The following is a 16,813-nucleotide window of genomic DNA, read 5'->3' as shown; positions in this document are numbered from 1 at the left end:
TGCTAATGGATAAATGAGGATGAAGATGATATCATCATAGGGCCTCAAACCTCCATGTCTCCAGGACTGTGACTGAGCTATCTCGAGTGGGTGTAGTGTGTCATACTGCAACGGATCTTGAAGAGGCCGTGCCTCTAGGATCATGGCAGAGGTATCTGGAGTAGGTGTCAAAATGTGTCATACTTGAATGGTCTGAAATACAACAGCAGCAACCGGACAAAGCCTGATGATGAGACTGACTGAGTTGTAGGCAATGTAGGCAGTTGTATGGCAGCAAAACACAGATCTCCCAAGGTAGGTGATGATATTAGCAACTGTAGATGCACTAACAGTCAGGCAACCAGCAGAATGGCCTCTTTAAGCTCTGAAATGATGACAAGGAAGGTCAAGGTGGCAGTTATACAAGATTGATCTGATGGGTGGCCTGTAGAGCAAGAAACGCAAAGTGCAACAGCGGAATTGTGCCAGAACCAGTAGGCCAGCAGCTATAGACTAAAATGCAGGTGTATAATGGCTAGAAATCTGGTCGCCCAGCTGTGTAGGGTCTATGGACAGCAGGGGCAGCACTCCAAGAAGCTCCACAAACTGAGGTATCCTGTGGATAGGGCTGTAGACAACGGTCGGCAACAAGGGGGCTCAAGGATAGTTGACTATAAAAGGGATTAAGGATGCATAACCACAAGACTTCTATTTAATTGTGCTCTTGTCAAAAATAAGCCATTTATTTTTTGAAAGTTTGCATTAATTGCTTTTAGGGGCTGTTTTAAGGAGACTAAATTAGAGGCTCATGCACCACAATTATGTCTGAATGCAAACCCTAATATTACTAGCTCAACACCAGCCACTCCCTCACTAGCGGTCTTCTCAAAGCACTCACTGTTGTAACCCTGAGCAATTTTGGCAAATTGTTAGCATGTGGTGTCTCTCTTTGCATATAAACCCTAACCGTAATGTGCGTTCAGAAGGATAAAGAGATTGTTAAGTATACAAGATTGTATGATGGAAACTATTATTGGCAGCCTTGGATAAGATGAGCTTCAAGAACCAAAGTTCCAAGATGGTTCATTTGACTGTAAACATGACCATGTTCCATCACGGTAACATGGTTGCTTATATCATAGGCATGGCTCTGTTAACATGGCATCAAACTTTAATCGATCAAGGAAGTATCTTCTTAATTTTTAGAATTTATTTTTGAAAACAAAAAGTGAAAGCTTGCAATTTGATATGACACTGAATTAAGCCAGAATGCATATATATGGAGGCAGTGTCACTCTACTGATGAAAGCAGCCTGATATGCAGCAGCCATAAATAGAGTGCAGCAAAACTGGCCAACCTGCTCACTCAACATGAAAATGCTGCAAACAATTGGACCTGTCATAAATGCTGCAACCAGCTGTCCAACCAGCAATAAATGCTGCTGCATAGACAGAAATGATGCCATCAGGACTGCCATGTGGAAAGACAAAATGCAGCTCAGTGGTAAACGGACTAGCTCTAGGCTGGAAACTGTCATGCAACTACCTCCTTGCCTAAAACTCTGGCCTATGCCCAAATTTAATAAATTAAATGAAATTTTCATTAAAGGTTAATTCAGATTGAATTAATTAATGTGTGCATAAACTTATACCCTAATTTAGTTGTTTTATTTATAGAACATTAATTGCCAACTAAATTCTTAAACTACGGTTACATGAATGTCATATCAAGTATTGCAAGACGCTGCACTCTTCCATTATTAATTACAATGTATCCATACAGATGTACATCTTCGGACTTCACTCTTCAACATAAAGATGATGATTCAAGTCAGATTGAATTATGTCTTGCAGGCCTAGTAACATTGAATTTGTGTTATGTCCACTGGCATGTGAAATGGAAATCACAAGGAGAATTCAAATATTTACAGGATATATCAAAGTTGGCAGGCAAAATTGGGCACCCTCTTGACCAAACAAAATTACTTAGAGCTCATACATGAAGAAATCCGTGTTCCCCTTTATGCATCACGATCATGTACCAGATAGGGAAACCTGTCCATCAAAAGATGCTCAATATTGTAACTAGTAAGAAAAATGCTTACCAGAATTCCAAGTGAGTGCCTTGTCTCATTGCCTACAAAGCCAGTCTTCGAGTCATCAGATTTGCCACCAGTTGCACTTTGATGATATCTAGATGTGGCACGTGGTCCACCTGCAGGGCCCCGCTTGTCTAGAAGCAATTGTCGGGTATTATTTACAGCACCATTGTCACGTGGCCTGCAACATTCTTTTAAAGAATGACTACACAGTTCACAAGCTAAACACTTCAAAACCTCATTCAACAATCTAAATTGCTACAAAAATTTCAGTAATAAAAAGCTTGCTTAGCACTTAACATCAGTAACCATGGTTCAGAATGAGTATAAAAAGATTGAACCCGAAAAGAGTTTAGACAACTACCACTCCTTAGGAATTTCGGCCTGGTTACTTCCTAGACGGCCAAGAAATGATGCCTCTTTTTCTCTGCTCAGGCTACTTTGTGTGCACTCCGGTGTACAATTCCCTGAACGAACCTGCTAAAAGGACTTGTCCATCGTAAAAGACCCAAGTTGAAAAAAGGAACTTCTTATACTTGAACGGATCGCTCTCCTGTGTTTGTGTAATGAAAGTGAATTTGTGGAAACAAATTAGCTTACCGCACTTGACTTGTGCTCACCCACTTGCAATGTTGGATAGTATGTTTCATCCCCACTTTGCAATGATGTTTGATCAACATCCTGAAATATAAAAACCATTTTACTAAGACCTACTGTCCAAGTATTATGAAAGAGCAATTGTCCAGGCCTCTCTGGTTCTATCTGCATCCACCAGGTATGAATGGCCTCTAGTTCTATGTACTCAAATCAATCACAAGCAATTAGAAACTTAAAACTTCTACCAACATTGAATGCAAATAACTAGTTCAACACAGCTGCAGACAATAAGCAAATCCGTTAGGTATGAACAGCCTCTAGGTCTATGTACTCAAACCAATCACAAACGATAAGAAACTTAAAACTTCTACCAACTCATTTTCATTGGGGCCTCCACATGCAAATTCGTTTACAATGGCCCTTCGGCCCTAGCCTCGTTTAAAATAACATTAAATGCTGTCCAACCTCAATTTTAAATTCCTAACCTCTTTGAACATGAAATTGGTGAAACTTTCCACGAACCTTAGTTAGAGACAATTATGGTTAGATGAAATTCTAAATGGAATCCTAACTTGTTAGACGCCCCTTGCACCTGGGTACCCACAAGCTATCTTTCAATGTACTTCCTCCACTTTCCATGTTCATCCTCTCTTTAGCTACATGCACACTTGCTCACATCATGATATCAAAGTGCAGGCTACACAGCAGCTCATGTTGGAGCATGATGACACCATAGCCAGGTTTCTAATCAAGACCTGATCATGTGGCAAGCGAGCAGTTCAAGGCTTGACAGGTAAACACACCATGTAGACTTGGCAGCCCAACAGACATCAAAGTCAATGCATTGGCTATGTTCAAGCAACGCACATGAAAGGGAACACATGCAAAGCTGAGATTCAAACAATAGTCTAGCCCACATGAAGATGTGCAATGTCAAAATGGCACACATAGGTAGGCTTGACTACACCAGCACATGGCACAACAACAAAGTGCAACCAGGCATAAACTTCACAGATTGCATGGCAGCAAACAAAACCCAAAGCATGTAGTTAACAGTGACTCACAGAAGGAATTGCAGACCAAATTGTGGCAGTTCATGCATTTCCTTCATGTCATAAAGCATCTCATCTTGTTGAAATGCAAAGTCAGTAGGCAGCCATCAACCTAAAGCTGCTGTCAGCTGCTCCTGAGCTTCCTACTGGCTGGAATAGCCTCCAAAGCAGGTGCCTACGACAGGTCAGTCTCTCTATTCCTCCCTTCAGCCACAAGAATGGTGGAATGAGGCTCCAACAGCCTTTTCCCCTCTTGCATGGGAAGGTTTTGCCAAGTGGCAGCCTTCTAATAGACTTTTTCAGCCATTTAATTCATTATTTTGAAAATTGTTTTCAGCCATTGTCCCTACATAGAAAATTAAGTGTGCCCATCCACAATTAAGTTGGCTAGGCCATTTTGACTCCCAAGTGATCCTGAGTATTAATTAGCCCCCCTTGGACTGGCATTAATGCCTAGTTCCTAATGTCAGCACTGACATTCAATAGCTCACTAAAAACCCAAGGCCCAAACTAACACCAAGCACTACTTAGGACCTGACCAATATAGCTTATTGCAACTTTTGCCTTTGACACCCACTGATATCTCAAGATCCTTGAAATGTCATTGTGACTTAATTGACTCACACATCATAGATGCACCTCACATGGGCACATGTGAGTGAGGTGAACATGCCCACCTTAGACCCAAACTCACACCAAGCTCCAACTAGTATAACTTATTACAACTTTTGCCTTTGACACCCACTAACATCTCAAGGCCCTCAACCTGTCATTGTGACTCAATTGACACACATCACATGTGCACATTTCATTAATGTCTAAGCCAAAATGCTAGGCACAACATCAAAATTTCACATCTTGTTGATAGGCCTCCCCCTTGAAATCCTTTCAATTGCCCTCAGTTACTACAATTTATCAAAAGTATCCATTGCCACTACTGGAAATACATGTTGACATCATAGTCAAACATGTGCACCTATTGCTCAACCATGCTCATCTGTATGTCTCAAATCTCAACCACTTAAACCAATTACAATCCACCCACATGAATCATAACCGCAATCACAACGTTAGAAGATGCATCCACATGCTAGAATCCAACACCATTCTAACCATCGAGGCAAAGTAACACATAAACTAAGCATAAACAATGCCTCATTGCAATGATGTACCACATGATACTCATGTAAAGTATACATGAAATACAAACTATATGTATCTTAGGCAAATGTACTTCTCTTGCATAACCTACAAATGCACATTGCATATCATCCATGTGTCTCATACATGCTTTGCAAATGTACATCACATCCAAATGTACATTCCATGTACTCCATACATGCCCGAAACCTAGCAAATGTATAGTTTCAAAGCCTAGGTGCAAACTATACACATTTGCATATCAACTCACACTGACTAGTACACTAAATAGTGATCCCAAATTCCAATGGCAGAAACAATGTCAACATGCAATACCTTGGATGCAAGCAAAGTACATCTGAAATTCACTATATAACTCAGCTATCAATCACTAGAGAAGTGGAGGTGCAACCTCCCCCTTGAGCATCAAGCACACTCTATGCTTTGCTGAATCTGAATGAGCCCAATTCAAAGTCGGCTTTGACTAAAACACATCACGGTAACCACATAGAGAGAGAGTGCAGCGAATGCGGAAGCATATGGGCAAGACTGAAAGACAATGAACATGATAGAAGAGGGAGAAAGAAAGGAGACAAAGTGCACACAAATCTACAATCAATGGATGCTGAAATGAAGAAGGCAGATATACAAACAGGCTATCGAAGTATCTCCTCCAGCCGATCTCTCTTTCCACCACCTGAAATGGCAAGTGTGATGGGTAGGCAAGCAGCCAGCTACTATAAATAGCTGTGAATATGCCAATAAATTAAGCAGGGCAGCCAGCAAACTAGCTGACCAGCTAAAAAAAGCTGGCGATCAGCAATAAATACAACCGATTGCACATAAGATAATGCCTAATAATGACGATCACCTGCCAAACTGCCACATGGCACTGCCCCTGCCCAGTAACAGGTGTCCATACATAGTAACTACTGAAGATGCCCAAGAAAAAATAATAGGAAAATGCATAACCGTGCCCAAGAGAATTGACTATACAAGCTGTCCACGAGGAGCCTTCCAAAGGGGCTCATAGTTGAGGTGACCAAACAAAGCATGCCAAAATTAGTCTGAGTTTATGGAGAAAGAAGAAGAGAAGAAAAGGCCAAAGAAAATCACATCTTGTAGACTCCATTCTCCTCATGTCCTGCACAAAGAACCTGTCTAGACACTCCATCAAGAACTTGAAAGGAGTCCTTATCAAACTCGACTATCAAACTAAGGGCACAAATCTTGCTCACTAAAAGGAGACGATACCCTAAACCCGGCACATAGAGCACCTCTGATGTGTGGGCATTGCATCCAAAATCAGCTACATATCACCTTTGCCTTTGATCGAGACTAAAGAACTATCACCTATGACAATTTTCCCATGCATTGGACACATGGGTAATACCATCTAGAGGAGTCATGTGGCAAGAAGCACCACAATCCACAATCCACTCACAAGAATATGGGGCTATCATCATTGCATCAACCGCCAACAGAGGAACAGTCTTCTCCTTCTTGGGGTCCTTGTCTACCGCTCCTGAGCCCTTTGTAGTCTTCTCCTTCTTGGTGTCCTTGTCTTTGTCGAGGCAATCCTTATTCCAATGACCTGTCTTGCCATAGATATAGCAAGTAGAATCCTTGGCTTTGTCCTACTACTACTACTACTACTACTACTACTCCCACCACCACCACCACCACCACCACCTCCTCCTCCTCCTCCTCCTCCTCCTCTCACTTAAGGGTTTTTGTTCAACCTAAAGCAATCAAGGTAGAACAGAATGCAATAAGTCAAGGCAGTAACTAAGAGAGGAGTTTTCACTATGTCCACGGCAATCACCTTCCCTGCGTTCTGGACCTACATCTACAATTGTCGAAACTTATTGACATGCTTCCACATAGAAGACGACTTGTTGAGACTCAAAGTCCACATTTAAAGTTTAAACCTCCAAACACACCCACTTCATCATGGTCATCCAATTGTACATTTGATCTAACTCCGGTCACATCTCCCAAGCCGCAATCAAGTACTCGATGTAAGCAATGACAATTAGAGTGCAAGAGATAAAGAGGAAAGAATGGATGTGGGCATTCAACTTGTCCCAATGTGATTGTACCTTCATCAACTCGGCCCCTTTTGGTATTCCAACTCCCCTTAACTTGTTGTCTAAAATGACCGGCAAGTCTTCAATTTGATTTGCCCCTTAATCCCTTCACCTGAATTTGATTAAAAACAGCTTCAACCTTGTCGAATCCAAATCTTGGAGCTTCCAATTTCTAGCACACTTTCGAAGGATGTTGCTAAACTCTAATTTCTACTGCAAATTAGGATTTATAGCAAAGAAATCTGAAATTTCTCAGCCTTTGGTGATCTCAATGCTGTAGTCTTTGGAGCAAGGCTGTAGAAAGCTTGGAAAATGAGAGAGAATGGTGAGGAGAGAGAAAATTCAGACTTTCTTCGTGAAGAACTCAAGAAAATCAGTCATTTACTGCTGCTGCCCTGTCTCAACAGCTTATAGATGCAAAGAACCAAAGAAAATTAGTCATTTACTATGGCTGCCCTAATCTCAATAGCCTATAGATGTTGTCACTATTGTTGATTGGTCTTCTCCTACCCTTGGCTGCCTCAAAAGGTCCTTCAATGGCTGTAGATCAGACCAGTAGCATCTCCTCCCTTTCGCTCTAGATTGAATATACTAAAATGCCTCTCTCTAGCCTCTAAAGATGTTTTTCAGTCTTGCATGGGCATTTTTGACAAGTGGCAACCTTCCCAAATGGTTTTTCCAGCATTATCTATAATTAAATATTGATTTTCAATCTTTCAATACTAAAAATGAATCTTATAATTATTTCGGTGCCCAAAAAAATGATTTGACTGGCCATTAATTAAATTGGCTAAGCAACTTCCATTCTCGAGTGTCTCTATGCCATCTTTGACCATCAAACTGGTATTAGGTACCATTAAACGTTGTTTCTTTAATGTCACCAACTGACACTTCTGGCCAAATGAATAACCTAGGCTGACAACTGGCACCAGATACCATCAAGTACCTGTGCGATATAACTTATAGCAACTTTTGCCTTTGATATCCCATGATTTCCTCAGGTCTTGAGCTCATAAATTTACTCTAACCCTAGTTACACCTCACACGTGCAACATTTACTTACCCATGTGATTAAAAATTAATCCACATGTTAAGTGAGGTTTCAAAAATATAGATCCTCATGACAATAGCACCTTCGACGGTGATGGAGATGGTGATGGTGACAGAGACAGAGAGTGTGGAGCTTCTTGTCCGTGATAAAGATGGGAAAGATTGCAGCCACTTGACGGAGAACCTAGAAGACAACAAAGTGAACGATTTGCCCATTGATTGTGTTTGCTATATATAGCAAAAAAACTCAAAAACCGGCTAAGTGATGTTTGCAAAAAATGTAGTTGCATGCAAATGCTGATGCGGCACTTCAGCTGTTGGAAAATTTTGCAGTCACCTTGGTGGGCTAGAAATCATCTAGCATGGCAGCACAACTAACAAACACACCAAAATTGAGAAGAAAGACATAGTCAAAGCTCAAATACTGGCATTAGAATCTAACTAGGGCTCACAACTAGGAGATGAAAAACTGGCAAAATAAGGCAGGCTAACAAGATTGCCCACAAGAAATTAGGATGAGTTGATATCTAATTGGGCCCAAAACATTGGCATTCCTTGTGATATTTCTTTTTCGCGTCAAGTCTAAAGCTCGTGTGGTACAATTGGCAATTGGCCAAGCCAATTCTCCAACAACATTTGAAATAAAAAGTTATTCTCCATAATCAACAATCACAAAATTTAATTTGCCTCTTGATTTGATGCATATTGGGGCATCAAGCCCCAAATTTTCCCTTGATTAATGCACATGCGGCACAAATGGACAATTGCATGTAGGTTCTAAATAACCAAGTGCATCAAGCCCCAAATTGCCCCTTTTATTATTGCATATAAATTAATTTATCCATAGATCCAAAATCTCACCTATTTTAACTTACATCAACAACCTTCTTGAATCATTGAAGCACTCATGAAAGCATTTCAATGCGGCCATGCAAACCCTATTTCTCGATGGTTACACATTGAGATCAGTAAATCAGCAAATTACAGCACAATCTAGTCCAAATTTGAGGCTAAGTCTTCAATTTTCTTCACTTGATAGTACAAGGTATAGGGATTTCATTTCTTAAGTATCTCTTTTCTTTTGAGTTCTTTGCGCAATGTTCTTCTTTTGTTGTGTTTTTCTCTCTCTCTTTTTTTGTGTTGCAAAGTCTGTGAAAGCAATTTTCTATGCTTCTATGCTACATCGACTTTTGACACACTTATTTTTAATAACCAAGTCATTAATTAGTCCTTAATTAAAAAAGAGATTTGATTAGGAAGTAGTTGGTTACTCATTTAGAAACTTGATTTTTCCTATTTGGGGTTGCCTTCTCTCTCATTTGAGAAGTATAAGTTTGGATTTGAGTCATGAGACATGAGTTGACTATACGTATGGAGTTGGGACAATAGCTAAGTTTCTCCTTTCCGCATGGGAAATCCATTGGTAGCTCTATAACTTCATTTATAGCAAGGTATGCTACTATTTTTTATGTAATCCTCATTGAAATAGGTTATTATAGCACTAGGGGTTGAGATTCTCTTGTCCTCAGAAATCTCAAGCTTAGCACACTTTCTAGGAAACTTTGGTGCAAAGAATGTGATATTCTCACAATTTCATTGCAAGAAATCCCTTCACAATATTTTACGATTTCATCGCAAGAAATCGCTTCATTTGTAAGAGAGATAGTATAAGATTGCATGGAAATATACAAGACCATTGTTAAAGCAAATGCTCAATGAAATTGGGCTTAAATGTTGGCTGTTATTTTTAGGGTTTAGCAAGATGAATTGTTCATGCGCATTTTGATCACTCTATAGTTGGTTAGAGGCCAACATTGAAGGTGACAAGGTCATTGTGCATGTATGGGTCAATTGCGCGTAAAATGGCTTAAATACAGCCATTGTATGGTAGAAAATGGATGGGAAAATTAGGGAAATGCAAGGCAGTACTTAATGGAATGTATATCAAAGGGATTAGAGTAATTGCCCTTTGTTTTGGGGCATAAATTAAATGTTGGTTTGCTATGGCAACAATGCAGATATGAAGTGCAGGTGTGAATTTACTCAATTTGACAATGAATTGGGTGTACAAAGTAAGGGCAAAGCACTAGGATTGATGCATGCATAAGCATGAGACTTCACACAGTAGATTAGATCAGTTTGGAATTGATGTTTGTGTGTTTTATGGATTGCTACAACCTGCAATAGTGTGAGTCTAGGTTTACACCTTGAATGCCACTTTTGCAAGTCATTGGATTGCGGATAGTATTGTATTCTTATGCATTACACTTATTAGAGTGTGAATGAATAAATTTGTCACACATCTAATCAAGGTTGATGAAAGCAACTAAGGACACTACGTCTAAGACAGTTTGGGATGATTCAAGAGTAAGGCACATAGAAATCATTGATATCAAGAGATGTTAGTTTGATTTATCGTCGTGTGTGAATACACATTAATGTGTAAATGTTTGTTTAGGTCTGAATACCTTTTACATCATGTAGCATCAAACAATGGTCAAGGGGTAGGCACACATCTTAGTCTATGTATTTAGGCCCTATTAGTCGAGAATGATGTGGTGGAGGGTGGCAATCAGACCATGCTAGAGAGATGGTCCATCGATGCTGGAGGAGCATAGGGGTCTTTCTCACTCCCTTTGAGATGAGGCAGCAACTACTATGTTTCATATCCACAACCAGCCTCATATCTCCACATTACAAGATATGACTCCCAACAAGGCTTTCTTTGGAAAGAAGTCTTTCATTTCCCACTTTCACATCTTTGAATGCGATGTGTTTGTCCATGTGGACAAGAAGAAAAGAGGGAGCAAACTTGACTCCAAGTTAAAGAAGCTTATCTTCATGGGTTATAGTGCGACCGCAAAGGGCTATTGACTCTATGACCCAACAAAACGAAAGATTGAGGTGAGCAAGGATGTGATCTTTGATGAGGCTTTGGCCCTTGATAATCTTGTTGATGGTTCTTCTACATGTGGTTCTTCATCTTCAACGAAAACAATCCCCCCAAAAAAAACCATCGTCCCCTCCCCTTCCTTCCAAACTATCCATTCACCCTTCTTCTTCGTCTGCAAATCCTCCCCCTCCTCCTCCCTCTCCCCTACTTCCCTTCTTTCTTTGACAACTCCTTCTACTTCTACTTTGTCTTCGCATATTTCTACTCCCTCCCCATACATTTAGATTTCTTCTAGGTGAATTGAACCATCAAAAGGGGAGCCTTCCTCTTTAAATGAAGGGGATTTACCTTCACCTAGTGAGGGGGAGTCCCTACCCTAAACAGGTGCATTATAGGTACCAGAGGCTCCTTGGTCTCCTTTGCAACAAGATGAGCCTATCACCATTCCACAATGGTATCGGCAGCTTATGCAAGATTCAAGTGTCTCCCACTTTCCTGCTATCCCTTCATGCCCATATAGATCAGCTAGATTGTAGGCCCAACGAGATAGTTCCACCTCTGTGAGCTACCCCTTTATGTCATAGATTCTTCAAGATCATGAGCTTACTATAGTTGATGTGACTCTTGCACAAGATATTTGGCATCTTGATATACAAGAGGAGCTCGATTCTATAGAGTGAAACCTAACTTGGGAGTTGCTTCCGCATCCAAACAAGAGGAAGGTGATTGGTGTGAAGTGGGTTTATACGACCAAGTATCTTGCAGATGGAGGAGAAACATGAAAACCCCGAGGACATGAGCAATCCTAGCATTGACCAATCTTGCTCATCTAGTCCTAAGCCCCCAACTATGCTAAAGCCTAGGGAAACTCCTAGAACCTTGCATGAGATAGCAACCGAGCAAGCCCTCATTGAACATAGAAGTTTCACAGAGTGCTTAACCGAGTTGGATGCTAAACTCAAATTATTCGCACGTGCCTACGTCCTTGCAAACATGGACACATTCCCTAGGGAGCAGCGTGAGGAACATTTGTCATATCCGCTATCCGATGTTTACAAGTTACAAAAATCCCTCTATGGCCTGAAGCAAATTCCTCGAGCTTGGTAACAAATGATTGATCGATTCTTCTTACACAATGGTTTCCATCGATCAAATCATGACCCCAACCTTTATTATAAGGTCAAAGGTGATGAGTGTGTGCTCATCATCTTCGATAAGGATCACTCGATTATCACAAGGAGTGACTCACAGGAGGTTGATTGGACTTGGGAGATCTTGAGACAAAAGTTCAATATGACAGATTTACTATTTAGGGATCCTACACTTCTTCCTTGGCTTGGAGATCTATCAAATGGCATAAGACATCTTCATATCCAAGCACAAATACATCTCCGAGTTACTTTCGAAGTTTGGTGTGGCCAAGTATCTGTCTATTTCTTGCCCCATGAACCCAAAGTCTAAGCCTTTGATGACCGGTGATCCCCTTCCAAATGCTGCCCGGTACAAGTGCCTTGTTGGCCTGTTGTTTCCTTTGTGGTGGCATTGTTTTATGAAGACTCCTACTCATACTCACTAGAGAGCCACTTTACATGTTCTACGCTATTTGCAAGGGACTCAATCCTACGAGATCACGTGCGGAGAGGGGACACTCCTTGCTGGAGTGACATAGACTGAGCAAGTGATATGGATTCAAAATGATCCACTACAAGTTATGCTTTCTCCCTTGGATCAAAAACTATCTTGTGGAGCACTAAAAAGCAGCCTATTGTGGCACTCTCTTCTACAAAGGCTGAGTACCATGCCCTTCGATCCATAGCTATGAATTTGGCTCCGCCAAATGTTGGCAGAGATTAGCTTTCCACACACAAGTCCCACTCAGTTGCATGTGGATAACCAATGTCTTAGCTCTAGCCAAGAACCCCATGTTTCATGCTTGCACAAAGCACATACAGATTCAGCATCATTATATATGGAAGTGGATCATGGATTCCGAGTTAGCAATGGTCTAGTATCCTACATTGGACAATGCAGCAAATCTCTTTATGAAGCCTTTACCCAAGGCTACTATGCTTCATCACGTGAGATTGTTGGGTCAAAGTCTGATAGGGACATTTGGAGCTCTAATTTTGCTAGTCTCTATCATCTCCTCATTATGAGTCCTAGTCAGAGTCTAATAGGGACATTCGGAGCTCTGATTGTGTCTTTCTTTTGGGTATCAGTGTGTTTGTCAGTTGTGTTGCCCTGCTAGATGATTTCTAACCCTCCAAGGTGATGCAATTTTTTTCGACTACCCGAGTGCTATGTCAGCATTTATTCAATTGCATTAAATGCAATCAAACAGCGTTTAATGCAGTCGGAAAGCTTTTGAGTTTTTTTACTATATATAGCAAACGCAATCGATGGGCAAATCGTTCACTTTTAAGTTTTGTCAACCAGGTTCTTCATCAAGTGGCTGCAATCTTCCATCTCCATCATGGACAGCATGCTGCACACTCTCCATGTCCATCACCATCTCCGTTTCCATCGAAGGTGCTGTCATCATTATTCAGCCTGATCTAGTGCCCTCAGTGATGCCTTGGCTGCATGTAGGGACTGATCAGTCCTCATTGTATTCAGCCTTCTTTGATTCTCTTTTGTTATGCACACTCACAAATCTAGCCCAAAGTGGTAAAGTGGTGCAATTTTGATTTTTCACATTTATTTTACGAATTTATTGCTTGCTGTAAATTGCAGTGAATTAGTGCATTTTAGACTTCCATCATCCTCATGTAAAAAGGAAGGTTGGTTGCACTAGCAACCACTTCCACAGTTTAATCCCACCTTGAAAATTGCATCCTTCGAGTCAAGCTTATTGATGTAATTCCAAGCAATGTTCCACCTCCTTGCACATGAAACACGTGTTTTCTTCTTTTAGCTTCTTTTGCTCCTCCCAAGCAGCCGTGTCGTTGGAAGCATCTCCCCCTACTACTTATTTACTTGCCCTTCTCTTTGGCTTTGCCCAATTCTAGTTTGCCATTCTTGCAGATTTCTTAACTTGATACTGAGGCTGAAACAATAGTGTGCAAAGACAAAATCATGCACCAGGTAAAAGCATGAGGTTTTGTTTTTGGAAACATAGGAGACTTACCTCTCCCATCCTTCTTCCCAACATGACAAGGGATGCCCATCCCCTTATTTAGGATGGATTTGGGGATTCCCCCATTCCAATTTGCTATTCTACTATCAAATTTGTCAAAAATATTGTTCCGGGTGATTGTCCCTTGCAACTGTGGTTTGAGAGAAACACTCTAGGACATTTCTTATTTCCACATACATCAAAACTTTAAATGTTTATATAAAATAACTCCCAGAGTTTGCTGTCTTTGCAATCATTTGCAAGCCTGTGAACAATTTATTGTGACCATGACCCCCTTGCTCCAACATCTTGATTTCACTTGGGTGACCTCTTGGGCAAGTCAAAAGAATATATCCACTGCCTCTACAATAATGCTAAGGAAGGAAACAAAAGTCCAGATGATCATTCAGATCAAACACAGATTGGCATCCATGAGGTCATATTTAGCAAGACTTGGCTCTCATAGCTACTGGATGAATCTTGGTAAGCTGCAAAATTCTTACCACCACCGTTTGTTAGGCTTTATCCTGATTTCTTATTTCACAAATAAGTAAAGAGATTGACTCTCCGATCAAGAAGACACGTTTATCAATGGCCGTGCAATGTGCAAAGAAAGTGAGATATTTTCTGCATAGTTGCGTTTAGGAGTGAACACTTTTTTGTCTCCATTCATGACCATATTGAGACTTAATGCATTTCTTTCTATCATATGTGCATTGGTTATTAGGAAAATCTAACCATCGCACTGACTCTCGAATATAAAATAGTGTAACCAGCCAGATTGATGACAATTCCTGAGGATCCGTGTGGATCCCACAGTCACATGTGCACTGAACTCCTAAAGACCATTTCTGATTGAGCGTTCACTCAGCTTTCTTATATATCCAAGCACCAGCAAGACTTTAACAGTCAATCCAATCTATCATTCCCTTCCATCTTTTACTGAAAACATATCTGGAAATTTGCAACAGCTTAGCTATATAAAAACCTTAGAAGACATCTATTGCAATAAAGCCCATACGTCCTCACCTCCAAAATTGCAACAGATTTGCTGTGCCAATCAACCCATTGCTGCATCAACTCTTTCAACTTGTTTGTACTCTCACTAACCACCAACCACCCAAATCAAGTTAGCCAAAACCACACAGCGATTGTTCAGCTTTTACATAGGACTTATCATCAGAAAATGCATACCGCATGCTACAGACACAGTAAATAATAGACAAATGTGCATAAATATGTGCCGATGGCACAATCACCAGTAAATTACCACTTACTTGGTAAGGCACTTATAGATGACTTGCACACATGGAGTGTACTCGTGACTAGAGGAACGGGGTCGTTTCAAACTTGGCTTTCCGGCTACATTGCAAAGCAAAGATTAGCTACAACAACACCATTTTTTTTTTTAAAGAAAAACAAAAGAATTTGCACAAAAACACGGTCCAAAGGACCAGTAGTCAGGCTCGTCTGATCACACAAGAAAAGGTTGTTACAAAGTAGACTAATTTCATCGTGGCAGAAGCAGCTACCTGAAGGCTCTGAGGGTGCGGTCGGAGGCGCGGCTGGTGCCGGCAGGGGTGTGGTGGTGGGGGTGGGCCGGTCGTCCTCTGTTTCTTCTTCGTCATCGTCCATGTCGTCGCCATCGGGGCGCCCTTCGTCCTCGTCCTCGTCCTCTTCTTCCTCCTCGTCCTGAATTTCCTGCTTGAGTGTGAATTCGACTTTCGCCGACGAGAGCAGAGCTGGTGACGGCTCCCCCCCTCTGTCTCCTCCGCGGTCCTCCTTGGCCTTCGCAGGTTCCATGGCGGCACCGGATCTCAGGGGAAAAACTAGTAATTTTTTTAAACAACAGTGGGAGAATTAATCAAAGGCACTTAATTTCGCTCTGGCCGCTGGATGCACACCACCAGAGTGGCTGCCCACCGAGCCGCGGCTCCATTTTGATCTCTTCTTCTTCCTCTTCTTCTTCTGATGAGAGCTCTCGCCGCGAAAAAACCAACCAGTGGCAAACCGGAGGGGAGGTAGGGGGAAAGGGAAGGGAAGAAAGGACAGGTCTCTGACGTGTAAACGCCCTCCAATATGGACTTTTCTTTTTCCTCTTACCTACTTCACACATCACTTCACGTCCTACCAACTTTCAGCTTACTATGTATATGAGGGCGTTCGCATCCCAACTGACTGCACACCATAAAGCCCTCTCCACTTAATGCCGTCATTCTTTCTTCATCCACTATACTCTACAGGGCAAAGTTACAATGACACCCACTACACAAATTGTGAGATTCTTGGTAGATTGTTGGACTATAGCTTGTGCGAAATGCCACTTAGCCTAGGCTAGCCAATCATGCGATAAGCCCCATTCGCAACACTCTTTCCCACATTGCTATGTGCAACTGTTGGGACATGCACCCTAAATCAATATGACAAGATCACATTGGGATCTAGAGGAACTATGTTGACTTAGTGCTTCCACGATCCTTAAAAACCCTGGATCAATCAATCACATTGGGAGTTAGACGAACTATGTTGACTTAATAATCCCACAAATAAAAACCTCCAAACTTTTCGTTGCTATGAGTTTTGCTCATAGACACCACCCACTTCTCATTTAGTTAACATATTAATTGCATATGTTGCACAATTAGCATCTTCTATTTACACACGTCATATGGTGACCATTATATTTAAAAGTTTGAGTCACCGATTGCCCATCCAAACTACTTAGTTTTTCTCCATTCATCACATACAACAATTATTGCTGCTCATGAGCATAAATAGCCTCAACTCAAACCATAGGA

At 41.2% G+C, this 16,813-nt stretch overlaps 1 protein-coding gene across 3 annotated transcripts in view; it reads right to left on the bottom strand.

Annotated features, from left to right (window-relative positions):
* Nucleotides 1–16,093, bottom strand: part of LOC148009512 (uncharacterized) — an 80,610-nt gene extending 64,517 nt beyond the window's left edge. The window contains exons 1-6 of one of the 3 annotated variants that reach the window (XM_087672423.1): nucleotides 15,548–16,093; nucleotides 15,293–15,377; nucleotides 15,045–15,120; nucleotides 2,679–2,759; nucleotides 2,443–2,555; nucleotides 2,085–2,283 (exon numbers count right to left, since the gene is read on the bottom strand). In XM_087672423.1, the coding sequence (XP_087528549.1) occupies nucleotides 2,085–2,283; nucleotides 2,443–2,555; nucleotides 2,679–2,759; nucleotides 15,045–15,120; nucleotides 15,293–15,377; nucleotides 15,548–15,818 (825 nt within the window). In that variant the 5' untranslated portion in view covers nucleotides 15,819–16,093. The remainder of the gene's footprint in view (nucleotides 1–2,084; nucleotides 2,284–2,442; nucleotides 2,556–2,678; nucleotides 2,760–15,044; nucleotides 15,121–15,292; nucleotides 15,378–15,547) is intronic. The other 2 variants (XM_087672424.1, XM_087672425.1) reach the window with 2 other exon arrangements.
* Nucleotides 16,094–16,813: the final 720 nt, after the last annotated feature.

The sequence above is a fragment of the Lygodium microphyllum genome, chromosome 30, assembly GCF_053477565.2.
Source record: "Lygodium microphyllum isolate KBCC chromosome 30, Lygodium_microphyllum_v1.1.10, whole genome shotgun sequence".
NCBI lineage: Eukaryota > Viridiplantae > Streptophyta > Polypodiopsida > Schizaeales > Lygodiaceae > Lygodium > Lygodium microphyllum.
The sequence above is the reverse complement of the archived record's forward strand: the minus strand, read 5'-3'. Positions and strand labels throughout refer to the sequence as shown.